This window comes from Geotrypetes seraphini, chromosome 14 (assembly GCF_902459505.1).
Source record: "Geotrypetes seraphini chromosome 14, aGeoSer1.1, whole genome shotgun sequence".
In the NCBI taxonomy this organism is placed as follows: Eukaryota; Metazoa; Chordata; class Amphibia; order Gymnophiona; family Dermophiidae; genus Geotrypetes; species Geotrypetes seraphini.
Window position 1 is genome coordinate 32000533 of NC_047097.1, and position 18004 is coordinate 32018536.

Consider the following 18004-nt stretch of genomic DNA (forward strand, 5'->3'; position numbering starts at 1 on the left):
CCAGAGGATGTGGTACGAGTACAGCCGGTTTTAAAAAAGGTTTGGACAACTTCCTGTAGGAAAAGTCTATATTCTGCTATTTGGGTTTTGCCAGGTATTTGTGACCTGCATTGACTACCATGAAGATGGGATACTGGACTAGATACTCCTGTGATCTGACCAAGCAAAACTAATATTTTTGGTCCTGTGTACATTTTCCAGCTCTGGTGCGCTCCCCCCCCCCCAGGTGGTCTTTGATCTATAAATGTTGAAGTATAGCCTGAAACATCGATATTTACAGTAGGTATAATACCAGGATTCAGTAGAAGGCAGTAAGGGCAAACACTGACTTTTTGCATTATTACCCTCTTATCTGGTATCTTGCTTGAAATTTTTTTATTCAATAAAATGTACCGGAAATTCCCTACCCCTTATAAGACTTTTTTGGACAGGACATTGGAGTATCTTACTTATTTGATAAACAAGAATGCTGATAGTTATGATGGTGTTTTTAATTTTTAATCATTTTTAACCTATGTTTTTCATTGATAGCAATGCATTGAAATTGTATATCAGTTAATACTGTTAAGTTTTGCTGAAGTTTTTCTGTTGTGAACTGCTGTTGGGGCGGTATACAAGAAAATACATTCTTCTTCTTCTTCTGCCCTCTATGTTTAGAAATGTGTTGGCTTTGTTCTGGGTCTCGGTGTATCCCTAAAAAGCCCTCCAGGCATCCTGTCCCCCATCACCTCTGCCGACTCTCCCTAGACGCTTAAACTCTTTTTCGATTTAAAACCAACTCGGGTCAAAAGCTGTTTCCCGAAGTCTGAGCTCCAAATGGCCGGAGCAAGCGAAAACTCTGCACGTGAATTGTCCATTTCCTTTGGGACTTGTTATTTTTATTAAAAATATTTCTTCATTTTTTTCTTCTTACAACAAGTGTAAACAACTGAAAATTCCTTCGGGACTTCTTTTTTTTTTGTTGTTTTTCTCCACACAGCAACGGAATCGCCCTAGCGTTAATTTCCAACGGCGGCCGGGCCCTGCGCCTGCGCAGATAGCGCGACCGGCGCGGTGACGTCACGACGCCGACCAATCGGGCAGCGGCTTGCTCCTGCGCCGCCGAGTTTGAACCGACGGCGTCCAACGGTCGTGTGGCGCGAGCCGAGGGAGTGTCGGCGTGGAGAGAGAAACCCCGAGCTCGGCTGTTGGCTTAAGCGGACAATATGAGGAAAAGGTAGAGGCGAATGAATAGTCTTGGAACGGACTTTGCAGTTGTTTAGTCTCTCAGTTGGGGGTGATGGGCTGTGCCACCTGGTTTCCATCTCTAACTAGGGATGACATGGTCCAAACTCTCTTAGGTTGGATGCCAAATGTAGAATTGGCTGACTTGAATGGAAAATAGTCTCTAGAGGATGGTCTCATCTCTATCGGGTTGCAATGACTGCAAGGTGAACTCTCTATGCAAAGGTGTTTTTTTCACCACCTTTTGGAGATTCATAATATGAAAAAACCAGAGGGTGATCGGTGCATATGTCAAGCGCTTTAAATATGCACCGATCACCCTCTGTAGACTCTTTTTCATTCAAGTCAGTTTCTCTTATAGATATTTTGGACTCTCTTCTGACTTTCACCCTTAACATTTTTGATCCCTGTTTGTTTGTTTGTTTTTTTTTCTAAAGAAATGTAGAATTTAAGCAAAAGTTTTTAAATGCAGGTATTTTCTATGTCCTTAGTGGGGCTCAAAGTTTCCTGTCAGTGACTAGCTAATGTAGCAGTGTATGGCAAACTTTGTGCCTACAGGATATGCCTCTTTCTGTAGGCAATCAGTGGGCACCCCCACCCCCTGGCGTCAACATGATGATGTCACACATGCGTGTGATGTCATCATGGCAATATCCGCACACCTCCATGTGCCTCGAGCCAATGCCAATACCTTTAGTGTGGTGCGGCTCGAGAAAGTTTGCAGGACACTGTAATATAGTTATTGACGGAAGCTGACATCTTGCTTTTCATTACATAAACTTTTATCTTGAGCTGAATTTTGGTTAGTCAATTAAAGTTAACTTACTGTTTTCTTTAATGACCTCTGGTGGAATGCATAAAAAACACATCATTACACAATATTTGCAAAACCTGCCTGTATATTGAATTTTTAGCATTTATAAACAAAGCCCTTGATACACTTTTTCTGGTAGTAAGAAAGTTTGACAGTAGACAGTTTGTCTTATCTTTCTTGTGCTCGATATAGCTCTGATTTATATTGTATGAACTGTGCTAGTCTGCCTTGCAGGACCTGTAGGTATCCTACAGTTTATGCTGTTTGTCTGGAGCAGTGCCATATAATACAACAATGAGAGTTTTTCCTGGGGGGAGTTATTTATTGGGATTTACCAAAAGTGGTTTACAATACATTGACACAGTACTCTACAAAACAAATACAATTTCTATACATATTTAAATTTAATAAAACTTCTGCATGTTAAAATAACAAAAGCATAGTCGCTTTTTGTGTAACACATGTCAAGATTGTTTGAGAGCTGCCTGGAGGATAAGCCCAGGACTGTGGACGGGGAGTAGAGGGAGAAACATGCTGGACAAGGGAGAAGTTTCTGATTGCCGATCACAGGTGAAGAGGAATGCTTGGGTGTGTGAGAATGTGAACGTAATCGATACAATACGTGTGAACTAGGACCTAAAAGAGAGAGGAAAACTCTTTTTTATTTATTTTGTTTACACTTCCCCCTCCCCATTCACGGTTTCGGTAATCACGATTTCACATATTCGTGATTTTTGGGGGAGGGGGGGGAAAAGAAAAAAATAAAAACATCGTGTGGGCTTTCGGGGCAGGAGCGATCTTCCTACGCTCCTGCCTCGTGCAGATCGCCATTAGGAAATAGCTGTAGGGAGTTCTCGAGACTACGGGAGCTCACAGCAGCCATTTCTTAATGGCGATCTGCACGGGGCAGGAGCGTAGGAAGATCGCTCCTGCCCGAAAGCCTGCTAGACCACCAGGTAAGGCGGGGGTGGGTCACAGCCGGATATTTGCGGTTTTTCGCCATTCGTGGTCCGGCTCTGCCCCTATCCCCCGCGAATCCAGAGGGAGAAGTGTACATTACAGAGCCGGCATGGGGTTGGAGAGGTTGTAACCCTATACTTCTGCTAAGATTAAGGGGTCCTTTTATTAAGGTGCGCATTTAGCACTCGCTAAATCAGTTAGAGTACCTTGATAAAAGGACCCCTAAGTATCCTAATAAAAAAATTTGGCCTGCAACTTAGCCTATGTTGTAGATTTCGGTCCCTTATGTAGTTGAATTTGACACCCCTGCCTTTGGGAATGGGGAGGACAGAAAAGATAGTGATTGCTGGCGATGTAGGGGGTGCCTCGTTTATCCCTTTTCGGGTAACAAGGGGCTTTTCTTGATATCTCATGTTTGCATTTTCCTGGAATGACTGCTGTGCAGGCAGGCAGTGGTGAATTGAAGTGGATGCATGTACGATGTCATTTGTCCTGTCATTGTGCAGGCGTGCGATTCCTAGGGACGGACAGATCGGGAGGCAGCCACTATGGACTGTTTGCAGGTCTGGCTGTGCATATTTGGTTTGGAACAATATTGGAGCTCTGGCTACTTTCAAGGGCTACATTTCCAGGTTACAGTCTTTTATTTCCCCCAATACTGTTAGTCATTCCCTGGTTTAAATTTTGTACGTAGCGTTGAATAGGACCTAGGATTGGAGTGGAGAAATCACTCTTTGGGTTACCTGATGACTCTCTTGTGAGTTGACACTAACGTGTCCTGGTGTCTTAGTAGGGGAATACCTGTATTCTCTTCTATCCAGAAGAAGCCACCACCAGTGCCATCACTTTGGACAACTTCCGTGGGGCTGTCGCAAGAGTAATGAGCCTGGCCTGAACTAGGGCTTTCTGCCAAAGAAGGGGAAACTTAGATAGTGATACTGTCTATTTCTTTCTGTAGCAGTTGGGCTACGTCTATTCTTTCTGCACCTTCTTGGTCTCATCTTTCTCTCTTCTTTTTGAGTCTGTTGTCTGTGAAAGTGTGGTGCAGTGGTTAAAGCTACAGCCTCAGCACCCTGAGGTTGTGGATTCCAACCCACGCTGCTCCTTGTGACCCTGGGCAAGTCACTTAATCCCCCCATTGCCCCAGGTACATTAGATAGATTGTGAGCCCGCCGGGACAAGGCATGGAAAAATGCTTGAGTACCTGAATAAATGCATGTAAACTGTTCTGAGCTCCCCTGGGGAAATGGTATAGAAAAAATTGAATGAATGAATCTGGGGAGTCACCTTACCGTTTTCTCTCCTCATTTTCTCTGAAGCTTGGGTCTATTCTCGTCGGTGCCAGCATATCTTTTACTGTTCAACTGGGTTATATAGCCCCTACTTTGAGGAGGGCGGTGACTACTGACCATCTCAGTCCATCTAGTCCAGTGGTCTCCAACTCAAGCCCTTTGCAGGGCCACATTTTGGATTTCTAGGTACTTGGAGGGCCTCGGAAAAAATCGTTAATGTCTTATTAAAGAAATTACAATTTTGCATGAGGTCAAACTCTTAATAGTTTATAAATCTTTCCTTTCGGCTAAGTCTTAATAGTAATATTGTAATTTATAGCTAAAGAAACATATGATTAAGAAACGGTTTTATTTTACTTTTGTGATTATGATCTGGTGGATCATGATCTACTGTTGAGCTACTTGGAGTCAATTGGAATCGGGCAATGTACAAAATTGGTTTAGTGGGTTCTTGAAACATAGAACATACGAAGTGTTTACTGAAGACAAATATTTTTTTTCATGGAAAAACTTGTGTGGAGTTCCACAGGGTTCTTCTTTATCTCCAACATTATTTAACATATACTGTATTTAGTTTCCTTGGAATATTTACTTCAAAGTTTAAATGTGATGTTTTACATATACGCAGATGATATTACCATATTGTTACCTTGTAAGGTCTCAAATGAATTGATTGCTCGAATTTCAAACAGATTTTTTTTTTTTTTTTTTAGCTAGCCCTAATGAAAAAATCCAGAAAGGTCAAAGTTTTGAGATAGTGCCAAATTTGAAAATTCTGGGAATAGCTCTGTCTGGATCGTAGTTTAACTTTTAGGAAGCATACAGATTTGTTAATTAAAAAATGTTATGCAATATTGTGGAAATTGAGGACCATTAAGAAATAATTTGATATAGAGCAGGGGGGGTCCAACCTGCGGCCCAAGAACCGCATGTGGCCCAGGTCGAGGGTGATGCAGTGTTTTCCGCTGCTGCCCCCGAGTGTTTACCGTCTTGCTGGCTCCCTCCTCCGTCTTGCTGCAGTGTTTGCGCATTTGTACGGCCCCAGAAACATTTTTTTGGGGACCAATGCAGCCCAGGGAAGCCATAAGGTTGGACACCTCTGATATAGAGTCCTTCTCGTTCTTGGTCCAGTCTACTGTACTGTCTACCTTGGATTACTGTAATATTGTTTATTTGGGGCTACCAAAAAAGACTTTATTAAGACTTCGACTAGTTCAGAATGCTGCAGTACGTTTGATCTTTGGTCTTAAGAAGTATGATCATGTCAGTCCTTTTTACGTCAGACTACATTGGCTTCCTTTTGAGGCCAGAGTATTTTTTAAGTTTGGGTGTATTTGTTATAAGGCTCTTTTGGTTTATTACCCTCTTATTTTGTATTTCACCTGAAATTGTTTAATTAAAAAAAATGTAAACTAAACTAAACCTTAGGTTTGTATACCGCGCCATCTCCGCAAGCACAGAGCTCGGCACGGTTTACAGAGTTAAGAGGAAAGGAACTACAATAAGGGATAAAGGAGAAGGACTAAGAGGAAAGAGAGGGACAGAATACTGGAGAATGGGAGGTGATTAGATTTTTGCAAAGAGCCACGTTTTCAAGTGTTTGCGGAGGGATTGGAAGGAGCTTGAGTTTCTGAGTGGGGATGAGAGGTTGTTCCAGAGTTCTGTGGTTCTAAAGGGGAGAGATGTTCCAAGTTTTCCTGCGCGGGATATACCTTTTATAGAGGGGAATGATAGTTTCAGTTTTTGGGAGGGTCTGGTGGAGTGTGGTTTTGAGGAATTCCAAAAGAGTGGGATAACGGTGGGCGTCAATTGCCTATTTTCAAGATGGCTGCTTAGCGATTTTGCTCCGCTACAGCCCGCCGCATCAAATATTCACAACTGCCTCAATTACACTTTTTTCAGGTCAGTGTCCCTTTCCCTAACAACCGGAATGTCTACCAAGTCGGCTAAAGCCGAAACCGCCGCTTCTGCAGGCACACCCGCTGCACACAACGCGTCCAAAAGATCGAAGCACGAACCGCCGTCCCCGATTAAGGCCTGCTCGTCCGACCCAGCAGAGCACGCTGCTTCTATAACAGCTGACTTACAAATCCTCCGCGGCCTCATGCAGGAAAACCTGGCTGCCACTGCTGACATCAAGAACGAAATCGGTAACATCATGGGCCAATTAAAACAGCATAATGCCAGAATTGACCTTACTGAGGAACGGTTAGCAGCCCATGATTCCCAGCACTTGGAAATACAGAGAGATCTCCGAAAACTCACCCTGCTGCAAAATGATCTGGAAGACATCTCCAATCGTATGCGCCAGAACAACGTGCGTCTGATAGGCCTTCCAGAACATACAGAAGGTAAAAATATCCTGGACTTTCTACATACTTTTATTCCTAACATCTTGAAAATTCAATTTAACCCCCCCCCCCCCCGCTGGAAATAGAACACGCCCACCGCGTGCCCTCTGGCCCTCCGTCTCCCACCAGACCGCCTAGACCTATAGTTCTAAAAATACTTCGCTACCAACAGACGCTTCAGATACTTCAGACCACAAAAACCATCCAGACACTAGCTGTGGAGGGCAAAAGGATCTTATTAGTTCCTGACTTATCTAAAATTTCAGCTCAAAAGCGCAAAACCTTTCTTTCCATGCGGCCACGTCTCAAGAGCATTGGAGCGCAGTATGGGTTGTTTTACCACGCCAGACTGAGATTAACCTACCGCAATACTACAAAAACTTTTGATGATCCACTGGAACTTTAGAAATTCCTTGATGACAACGTCAGCGACATGACCTGATTTTTCTACACCTGTTTGACCTACTATTATTGAGGCCCAGTTCATATATGCTCACTTGGGCTGGGAGTGAACTCTCCGAGTGCTTCTTGACAGCATGCGATCCCATTTTTGGATCTTCGTTTGTTTCCTGCTCCTGATTAAATGCAGCATAATCAACCGTTTACTTTTCAGTTGGACTTCCTTTCTTTTTTCTATTCCTTCCCTGGAGTGCGTGAATCATTTTTCCCCCTCATCTGGATATGCCTCGACACCTGCACTTACACTTACTGAGTTCCTTGATTTACTCTCTAGTGTTTACTCATGGTTCATATAACCATTGTATCCCTTAACGTTAAGGGTATCTCTAGTCCTATCAAAAGGAAGAAAATACTCCACTATTTCAAGCACCTTGGAGCGGATATTTGTCTGATTCAAGAATCTCATCTTGATTTGGGAGAAGCTCGAAAACTAACTGGTGGCTGGATTCAACACTGCTTCGCCGCTCCAGCCTCAGGGAAGAAAAATGGTGTTATAACTCTGATTAGTAAATCCCTTAACTTTCAACTTTCTTCTCACAAATTCGACTCTGAAGGTCGATGGTCTCTCTTGGATTGACTTGGTCAGCCTATAAAGCTTCTCAACATTTATGCTCCGAATGCTGATGATCCTTCCTTTTTCCACTCTTTCCACACCATCTGCAACTCTTCCCTGACCACGAACACCATAGTTGCTGGGGATTTCAACTTTCCCTTAGACCCCTTCATAGACAGATCCTCTTTATGCCGCCCCTCCAAACTTAAAGTCAGGTCTGTGGTCACCCAACTAATGTCAACTTACGGTTGGTCGGACATATGGAGAATACTTCACCCCACCTCCAAGGATTTCACGTTCTATTCTGCACCCCATCAATCATTTTCCCGGATTGACTATATTATGGGCTCTAAAGACATTGTCAGTATAACCAACTCTGCGAAAATCCACGACATCACCATCTCAGACCATGCTGCTGTTTCATGTACTTTAAACTGGACTCATATAATCAAACCAAGACAATGGAGACTGAATAATTTCCTCTTACAAGACGACTCCTTTCTATCTCATATCAAACACGAGTCTCAAACCTTTTTTCTTAATAACATCCCTTCAGTTCCTGATTTTTCTACTGTATGGGAATCCTATAAAGCCTGGTTCAGAGGTGAATCGATCAGCTTTGCAGCTGCCCGTCTCAAACGAAGAAAATCGACTCTACTTCAACTTGAAACTGACATTCATAACTATGAGACCCAGCTATACCATCGCTTTGACCCATCCACTTATAAGAAACTACAACAACTGAAATTTCAGTATAACAAAATATTTAGCTCACTTGCCTCTGCATCAATATTCAGGCGCTCTGTAACATATTATATATCTTCTAACAAGTCTGGCCATCTCCTAGCTACTTATTTAAATGGAAGACGTACCAAACAACGTATTACTCACATCAAGAATGCATCAGGCCACCTTCATACTGCCACCAAGGACATCTTGGAAGACTTCCGAGTCTTCTATGAAAATTTATATTCCTCTGAATCTTCTTCCACTGAACTTTGTATCAAGGATTTTCTCCAATCTCTCGACCTACCTTCCCTCACTATCACTCAACAGCAATCCCTGAGTCTACCTCTCTCTCCAGAAGAAATTACCAAAGCCATCTCTCTACTACCTTCAGCTAAAGCACCAGGTCCTGATGGACTTACTCCTGAATTCTACAAGTCTTTTTCCTCATGTCTGACCCCACACCTGCTTACCTACTTCCAACGTCTTATTGACTCTCCTGACAGCTTACACCGATTTTTAGAAGCAAACATCATTGTTATACCAAAACCAATCCGCGATCCTCAACTGGTGAAGAACTACCGTCCAATATCGCTTCTAAACTTGGACTATAAAATATTTGCAAAACTCTTAGTGTTACGCTTAGAAAAAGTTATACCCACCTTGATCCATAGGGACCAGGTGGGCTTTATGAAGGACAGATATGGTACTGACAATACCAGACTTTTATGTCATGTTCTCCATTCCACTCTGTCCGATGCTCAATCTTCGGTAATAGTCTCCCTAGATGCGGAGAAGGCCTTTGACAGAGTGGAATGGAAATACCTTTTTTGTGTATTATCTCATTTTGGCCTTCCTCCCCCGTTCATCCATATGATTTCTCTACTATACCATCGCCCCATGGCTAAGCTGATTGTTAATGATGACACCTCGACTCCTTTTCAACTACACCGTGGGACCAGACAAGGCTGCCCTATGTCCCCTTTATTATTTAACCTTGCTTTAGAACCCCTCCTTGCAGCCATCCGTAAATCTTCACTTGTTAAAGGTATCACGATCGCCCATGTGGAATTTAAAGTCTCGGCCTATGCTGACGACGTTCTTTTGTATTTAACTGACCCGCACTCTTCCTACCCTCCTTGGTTCAACTTATCTCTTTCTTTTCTACCATGTCTGGATACAAAATCAACTGGGACAAGTCAGAGATAATGTCTCTTAATGACTCATGTGCTCCCTTTTCCATTACATCCTGCCCATTCACTTGGGTCTCTTCTGGTATAAAGTATCTAGGCCTCCCATTTCATAAAGATATCGCCTCCTCTACTCAAGCTATTTCAGGTAGACTCCTTTCTCAAGTTAAAGACGCTCTATCCTCCTGGTCTCCGTTACATCTCTCTTGGTGGGGGAGACTGGACACATTAAAAATGATGATAGTTCCAAAAATCACTTACATTTTCACCATGTACCCCCTCATGTTCCCTCTCTCTCTCTCTACAAACAACTGGAGAGCCTTATGCTACGCTTTCTCTGGAACAATAAACCACATCGCATCTCCCTCTCAAAATTGAAAGCCTCCAAACAATCCGGAGGGGTTAACTTCCCTGATCTTCGCTGTTATCATAAGGCTTTCCTTTTGAGACAGGGTGCGTTGTGGCTCTCCTCCTCAGACTCCTCTGATATTCCTAATTGGCTCTCCCTAGAAATAGCACTTATGCACCCTTACCCATTGCTGAGAATCTTAGGTACTTCCTTACTTAGGACTCTCCCTCACAATTCCATTATTTCAACCACTTATAAACTTCTCATGGAGCTTGATCATCAACTGGATGTCCCGTGGTGTAGCTCTACCTACTGCCCTATTTGGAATAATCGTCAGTTTTTGATAAATAAAAAACCCATTGCATGGCCTACCTGGTTCACTAAGAACATCTGGTCTATAGGATCCATTTGCCACTCTGATGGTTCATGGCTCACTTTTGATGAGCTGATGACATCTTTTTCTCTTTCGAGCGCCCAATTCTATCACTGGTTGCAGCTACGCTCTTCTATTAGACGGTCAGGTTTTCACACATCTGTCTCCAATTCTATTCCTACCCTATACACTCTCTCCAACCAACTCCTAAATCTAGGACACACTGCCTCGCGCTTCTACAAACTCCTCAAGTCTTATCTTCCCAATCCAACCACCCCCCTCTTGAAAACGTGGGAACGGGAACTGGAAATTACCATCACTGAGGACACGTGGTCCCACGTCTTCCACTCTACTTTTCACACCTCCAGATCGGCGGCATTTCTTCAAAGCATGTTTTTCCTCCTGCATAGAGCCCCATGGACTCCCATCAAATCACATCACATAAATCCCTCTTATTCAAAGAATTGCTGGACATGTCACTAGGAGGAGGGATCTCTGAAACACCTCCTATTCACTTGCTCAGCGATACGCTCCTCTTGGAATGAGACTTGGGACACTATACGTTCAATTTTTCATCTTAATATAACTCTCACTTACCAAATGCTGCTTTTGAAATCCTCGGCATTTGAACCTCCACTTCCTGAAGATGATGCCTATTTGTTAGATATATTACTCTCTTTAGCTCTCAAGATTCTCCTTAGCTCCTGGAAAAATCTTACTTTGGCCTCCCATTCACACTGGTGGAACTCAGTTTGTCTTACTTACTGTACTGAAGCCTACCTAGCTAAATCCACCAATAGATTCTCTCGCTTCAAAATCAGATGGAACACATTACACCTTTTTCTTCATGTCTCTCCTTCTTGACCCTTCTATCCGCCTTATACTTTGTCTTTCTCCTTCCCTGATATTTCCTTTGATTTATGCTGCTTAGTTGTAGTATTTATGGTTTATAGGTTGTGAGTTATACAATTGTTTTGTCTACATTCCTTCTGTTGATGGAATCATATAACCTCTTGTTTGTGCATATACATATCTCAATACATGCTTTGTTTAACTCTTATTTTTCAATCATCTGAGTGTACTTGTTTAAAAATTTTTCAATAAACAAACCTTGACTAAAAAAAAAAAAAGAGTGGGATAACGGGAGGAAGGATGCCATGTAGGATCTTGAAGGCTAAGCAGGCACATTTAAAGAGGACTCTGGAGTATACTGGGAGCCAGTGAAGCTTGGAGAAGAGTGGGGAGACATGATCAAACTTGCTTTTTGCAAAAATAAGCTTAGCCGCGGCGTTCTGAATTAGCTTTAGTCTATGAAGGTTTTTCTTAGTAAGGCTTATATAGATGGAATTGCAGTAATCCAGTCTAGAGAGGATAGTAGATTGAACGAGGACGGTAAAGTGGGAATGATGAAAGCAGGATCTCACCTTCCTCAACATATGAAGGCAAAAGAAGCATTTTTTTATCAAAGAGTTGAGGTGATCGTTGAAGGAGAGAGAGGAGTCTAAGACGATGCCTAGGACTTTGCTTGAAAACTCAAGCTGAAGAGTGGGTCCAGAAGGTAATGGGATGGAGGTGGGTAAATGATCTAATGTTGGGCCGAGCCAAAGTAGTTTTGTTTTGGACTCGTTCAGTTTCATTTGGACAGATTGGGCCCAGGATTGGAGTTTCATAATACAAGAGGATATGTTCTCAGCGAGGTTAGAGAGGTTCGAGTCGGTCTCGAGGAGGATGAGGATGTCGTCGGCGTAGGTGTAGAGAGTTTCCAGGGGGGATAGATGAAGGAATTTCAGAGAGGACCAGAAATTTGGGTATGTTCATCTTTCCTACCCCAAGGACCTGTTGCTACAAAACATTTTTGGACAGGACATTAGAATATCAAGTGGGGAAGATGAACTCCTGAATGAGTCCTTTGATTGCCCAAGCTTATTCTTACCTTACATTTAGGAAATTATTGAAAACTCACCTATGATAAACAAGAATGTTGATTCTTAATTGCATATTTACGATGGTTATATTAGGATATGTTTTAATTGTACCTTTTAATTGATGTTGTATTTAACTGATGTTGTATATATAGTAGCAGTGTGTTTTTGAAATTGTATTTTTTCTGAAAAGTCTCAGTTCCTTTGTTGTGATCCGCCTAGAATTGTTGGTGAGGCGGTATGCAAGAAAATAAATTATTATTGTTGTGATAAACATACCGAGGACCTCAAAATAGTACCTGAGACCACTGATCTAGTCTGTCTCACATGCTAGAACAGGGGTGGGCAACTCCAGTCCTTGAGGGCTGGAATCCAGTTGGGTTTTCAGGATTTCCCCCAATGAATATGCATGAGATCTATTTGCATGCACTGCTTTCAATTCATATTAATTGAGGAAATCCTGAAAAACCTGACTGGATTCCGGCCCTTGAGGACTGGAGTTGCCCACCCCTGTGCTACGGAATGGGGTTACTCCATCTGCATATTATATCTTGATTATCTTTGCCATCTTCAAAGCATAGAAGATATAAGTCGGTGGTTTCAAACTCGTGGTCTGCCAGGTACTATTTTGCGGCCCGCAATCTGTACTAGTGCTGCCGATCTTTGCAGCGTCCTCCGGCTTCCCCCCTTGCCTCATGCTCTCACCTTCAGATAATTACTGCAGCCTGCAGAGGATTGTCAGTACTGTATCCACAATAAATATGCATGAGATAGATTTACATCTCAAGAAGGCAGTGCATGCAAATCCATATCATACATATGCCTTGTGGATATCCTGAAAATCTGACCTGGCTCTGGCTCTCGAGGACCGGAATTGCCTACCCCTGCGCTAGACCAGACATGGGCAAACTATGGCTCGTGGGCCAAATCCAGCCCATTTAGCTTTTTAACCCAGCCTGCGGTGTCATTGGCGGTTGTAGTTTGCCCATGTCTGCAGCGTAAGGCAGGGTTTCTAAATGTGCGGTACACGGGCTGCCTGTCCGTCCGTTCGCCCACTATATTTACTTACAGCCCCACTGGTGCTGCAACGAAGAATTGGTTGGCCCGCACCTTGTCTCCTATGTCAGAATTGATGGGAGAAGGCTTGTGGGTACGCGCCTGGCCCTTCCCTTCGTTGCAGCACCATAGGAGCTGTAAGTAAATATAGTGGGTGAGTGGCAGTTGTGAGCAGACGGATGGGTGCCGGACCGGGAGGTGACAGGAGGAATCGGCGGTGGGTCGGCTTGGGGGCAGGCAGGCTTCAGCATGACTTTGGGGGATGGCGGGAAATAATTAAATGCAGGTCAGCTTATGGGGGGGGGTAAGGGAGGGAGGAAGGGACACTAAGGACATAGGAAGGAGGCACCGGGGGCATACGAAGGAGGCACTGGGGCACTAAGGACATAGGAAGGAGGTACTGGGACACAAAGAACATTGGAAAGAGGCACCGGGGGCATATGAAGGAGGCACTGGGGCACTAAGGACATACGAAGGAGGCACTGGGGCATTAAGGAGGTAGGAGGAGGCACAATGCGCAAAAAGAAAATTTGCAAGGATTCAGCAGCTGGCAGTCGCGGGAGTGCTGTTTCCTCCTGCTGCATCAGTCCCTCCCCCCCTGTGTCTCCCGGCCCCTCTGTCAAATTTAAGAACCCATTGTAGCCAACAGGTCAAAATGTTTTGCTCACCCCTGGGATAGACCGTCCGTACAACTCTCCCTGAACTGACTTTTTCTCTCCTGTAGTTCAATGTATTCACCTCTCGGTTGATTTGGTTCCTCTATGTTCACACCAGCTTTCTTGGTGGTTTCTGGAGTTTTCCTCTGCAAACTTTTGTAGGCTTCAGCTGATAGGGGGTGGAGGCTGGACTTGCCTCTTCTCTAGCATTCGGTGTGTAGGTGTATGGGTCATTTCCTCTAGTGGTGATTTGTAGTTGCATTTTGTTCAGTAGTTTGTATCTTGAGTGTACTTTTGGCTTTTCTTCAATGCATTTTGTAATAGTGCGTAGCATTCTCTGCAAACTAGGTTTCTAATGACTATTAGTTGTTTAGATCAGTGTTCTTCAACCACCGGTCCATGGACCAGTGCCAGTCCACAGAAATTTTCTGCCAGTCCACAGGGCCAGCACGTGCATCAGGCCCAAAACAGTGTTCTTCAACCGCCATTCCACGGTGTTATCTTCGAGCCAGCTCCATCCCTTAGTCTCTCGCTTCATGAAGGGTCTTCTGAAAGTCCACCCTCCTCTCAAACCCCCTCTGGTGGTTTGGGACCTTAACGTGGTTCTGGCTCAACTAATGAAACCTCCATTTGAGCCCCTAGACAAATGCCATCCAAAATTCCTCACTTGGAAGGTAATTTTCCTGCTCGCGCTCACTTCCGCCCGGCGGGTTAGTGAGTTACAAGCTCTGGTAGCGGACCCACCCTTCACGGTATTCCATCACGACAAGGTGGTACTCCGCACCCATCCAAAGTTCTTGCCTAAAGTAGTGTCTGATTTTCACCTCAATCAGTCCATTGTCTTGCCTGTGTTTTTTCCCAAGCCCCACTCTCACCCCGAAGAGGTGGCGCTCCATACTCTTGACTGTAAGAGAGCGTTGGCCTTCTACCTCCAATGCACTCAGTCACACCGGAAAGTCCCACAATTGTTTTTGTCCTTCGACCCAAACCGGTTAGGTCACCCAGTCTCCAAGCGCACCTTGTCCAACTGGTTGGCCGATTGAATCTCCTTCTGCTACGCTCAGGCTGGTCTCACACTGCATGGTCGAGTAACGGGACACAAGGTCCGAGCGATGGCAGCCTCCGTAGCGTTCCTCAGGTCCACACCTATTGGTGAAATCTGCAAGGCTGCCACGTGGTCTTCGGTTCATACTTTCACCTCCCACTACTGTCTGGACTCACTGTCCAGGAGCGATGGCCGGTTCGGCCAATCGGTTTTGCAAAATCTATTTGCTTAAATTGCCAACTTCCCTCCATCCCTTTTCAGTTAGCTTGGAGGTCACCCACATGTGAGAATATCATGCCTGCTTGTCCTGGGATAAAGCACAGTTACTTACCGTAACAGGTGTTATCCAGGGACAGCAGGCATATATTCTCACAACCCGCCCACCTCCCCAAGGTTGGCTTCTTTGCTAGTTAAGTGAACTGGAAACCACGAGGGGATGCGCCCCCTAGTGGAGCAGGAAGGCATGCATGCGTGGAGCAGCAGAGCAAACTTAAATCTTCAATCAAGTTTGCTTGAAAATGCTTCCGCATCGGGGCTCCGTAGATGACGTCACCCACATGTGAGAATATATGCCTGCTGTCCCTGGATAACACCTGTTACGGTAAGTAACTGTGCTTTTCTGTCGGTCCATAGGTGTAAAAAGGTTGAAAAACACTGGTTTATATCACCTCTTGGTTTTCTTCAAGGAATGTGACAAACGTATGGCAGCATCCGATGCCTTCATCACTCAAGGGGTCCAGGGGGACATTCCTTACGCTTACTTGCTGGCAGGGAAGCGGTTGTCGGAAGGCCTTCATGTCCATTCAGCCGGCGCAGTGGTGGCTTCTTGAACATAGTCCAGAGGTTTGTTCTTTGGAGGAGTTTTGTCCTGCGACTTCTTGTCTTCCATGATTACTTTATCTCTGCGTTGCCGGTTGGATATGGAGACGCGTGCGGGGGTAGCGTATAGTACTTCGGTTGTTGCGGAGGCGGCATTTGCTTCCCACCCAGATTGAGGATTGCTTTGCTACATCCCATTGGTCTCTGGATTCATCTGCTGCTGTTGTTAAGGAAGGAAATATGTTCTTACCTGTTAATTTTCTTTCCTTTAGACGCAGCAGATGAATCCAGAGCACCACCTTTTCTGGATATTGTCTGTCGTTTTTTTCTTTTTCGATGTTTGAAGTCCGTTGTTGTTGATGTTGTTTTCTGTTTTGTTATCTTTTGGGATTTGTTATGGGAAAGGAGGTTTTTTACATGCTAAGCATATTGATGATTATGGATGCTTGGGCAAGGAGCTATACTGGAGATGCAAGAGGTGTACCAGCCAATAGGATCACCTGTTAATCAGTTTCTCTATCTCCGCCTGCTGGTAGATGTGGGCTATCCCATTGGTCTCTGGGTTCATCTGCTGCGTCTAAAGGAAAGAAAATTAACAGGTAAGAACATAATTTTTCCTTCTCAGAATCTGGTGGGTTGAGTGGGTGTTCTGTCTTGTTACAAAAAACAATGCAGGAAACCATGCAGACCCATAGCCTTTCAGGATGGCACAGTGGGTCTTTCTCACCTGTGCCTTTTTTCCTCAGTGTCCTTGTGTTGTTGCAATCTGATGCCAACTCTTATGAGGGCAGCATTTGCTTGTCCTCATGGTGAGACTCTTTCCAGTTGGGATTGGTACTATGCTGGGGTTGCTCCTAAGTTGAGTGCCAATCTGATCCAAGGATTGGGTTACTTTGAGGGTCCATTTGTCCCTATCTTGGGGCATTGGCAGGGAGAATGGTTTCCCTTCCTAGTTGTGAAACCACAGGAGCGCCCCTGCAGAATCCATACCCTATAGATGAGGGTTATGACAACCTGTTGCTCAATGCGGTGTTATCTTTTCTTTGTGGCCTTTATCTTAGATTTCCTTGTTTATGGCCATTTTTTGGTGTTCCTCTCTATTTGGTTCTGATATGAGCGTACCTCGAAAAGGCAGCTTAATTAGCTGTCGTTTGGAGACCACATCTGCGGCCCAGTGTCTAAGTCATAGAGAACACCGGGCAGCAACAGCCCATGCCATCTGCTTGGCAGACACCCTAACCAAACCATAAAAAGAATCTGCAAGGTAGGTGAGGGCTAACTCCATGGCTGGTAAAGTTGGTGGCTGAGCGGTGTCCTGCTCCTCCATAGAATCGGCGACCTGCTGAATCCAAGTAAGGCATGCCCTTGTAGCATGTGAACTGCAGACAGCGGCCTGAATGCTGCACCATCATAGGACAGCTTAAGAGTGGCCTGTCATGCATATCCTTTAGGGCTACACCTCTGGGAGGGTGGTCGTCTTCATCTTCATGGAGCGCGATGGAGGCGGCCTGGCCTTTTGCAAAGCCTTAAGAGGAAAACCTTAGACAGTATGATGGCAGTGGCTTACGTCAATAGACAAGGTGGCACAAGAAGCGAACGCCTGTCAGAGGAATCCAGGCTCCTCTTCCACTGGGTGAAGCAGAATTTCTCCCTGCTGTCAGCCATCCATATTGCAGGGACTTCCAACCTGATGGCAGACTTTCTCAGCTAGAACAGGCTGGGCCAGTCGGAGTGGGGACTGTCTCTGGCAGCTTTTCGCCCCATCCTCAAGAAATGGGGTCTTCTGCTGCTGGATCTGATGGTCTCCAGCCACAACAACAAAGTTCTTCACTTTCTCCCCTAGCACCCCCCCCAAAGATCTTCTGTATGTCTTCCTACCATGGCCTTTGATAGGCGAAGTGCTCTACAGAATCAGGAAGCATCCTGGTCTAGTGACTTTGGTGGCACTGGACTGGCCTCGCAGGCTGTGGTACAAGGACCTGATATGCCTCTTGGTGGACGATCCCCTGAGGCTCCCAGTGACACAGGATCTTCTTCGGCAAAAGTCTGTTCACATGCCAGACCTATCCCTCTTTGGTCTTATGCCTGGCTCTTGAGTGGGCAAGGCTGAAGAAAGGTTTTTCTGATTTAGTTGTTATGACTTTGCTGCAGGCTCGCAAGCGATCCAAATCAGCAACTTACACCAGACTGTGATGCTTGTTTGAGTCCTGGTGCT

The 18004-nt window shown here is 44.7% G+C and overlaps 1 protein-coding gene across 6 annotated transcripts in view; it reads left to right on the top strand.

Annotated features, from left to right (window-relative positions):
• Positions 1 to 1059: 1059 nt before the first annotated feature.
• Positions 1060 to 18004, top strand: part of PRC1 (protein regulator of cytokinesis 1) — a 137442-nt gene continuing 120497 nt past the window's right edge. For 2 of the 6 annotated variants that reach the window (XM_033921026.1, XM_033921029.1), the window contains exon 1: positions 1066 to 1216. In XM_033921026.1, the coding sequence (XP_033776917.1) occupies positions 1206 to 1216 (11 nt within the window). In that variant the 5' untranslated portion in view covers positions 1066 to 1205. Of the gene's footprint in view, positions 1217 to 18004 lie in introns of all 6 variants that reach the window. The other 4 variants (XM_033921030.1, XM_033921027.1, XR_004537025.1 and 1 more) reach the window with 4 other exon arrangements.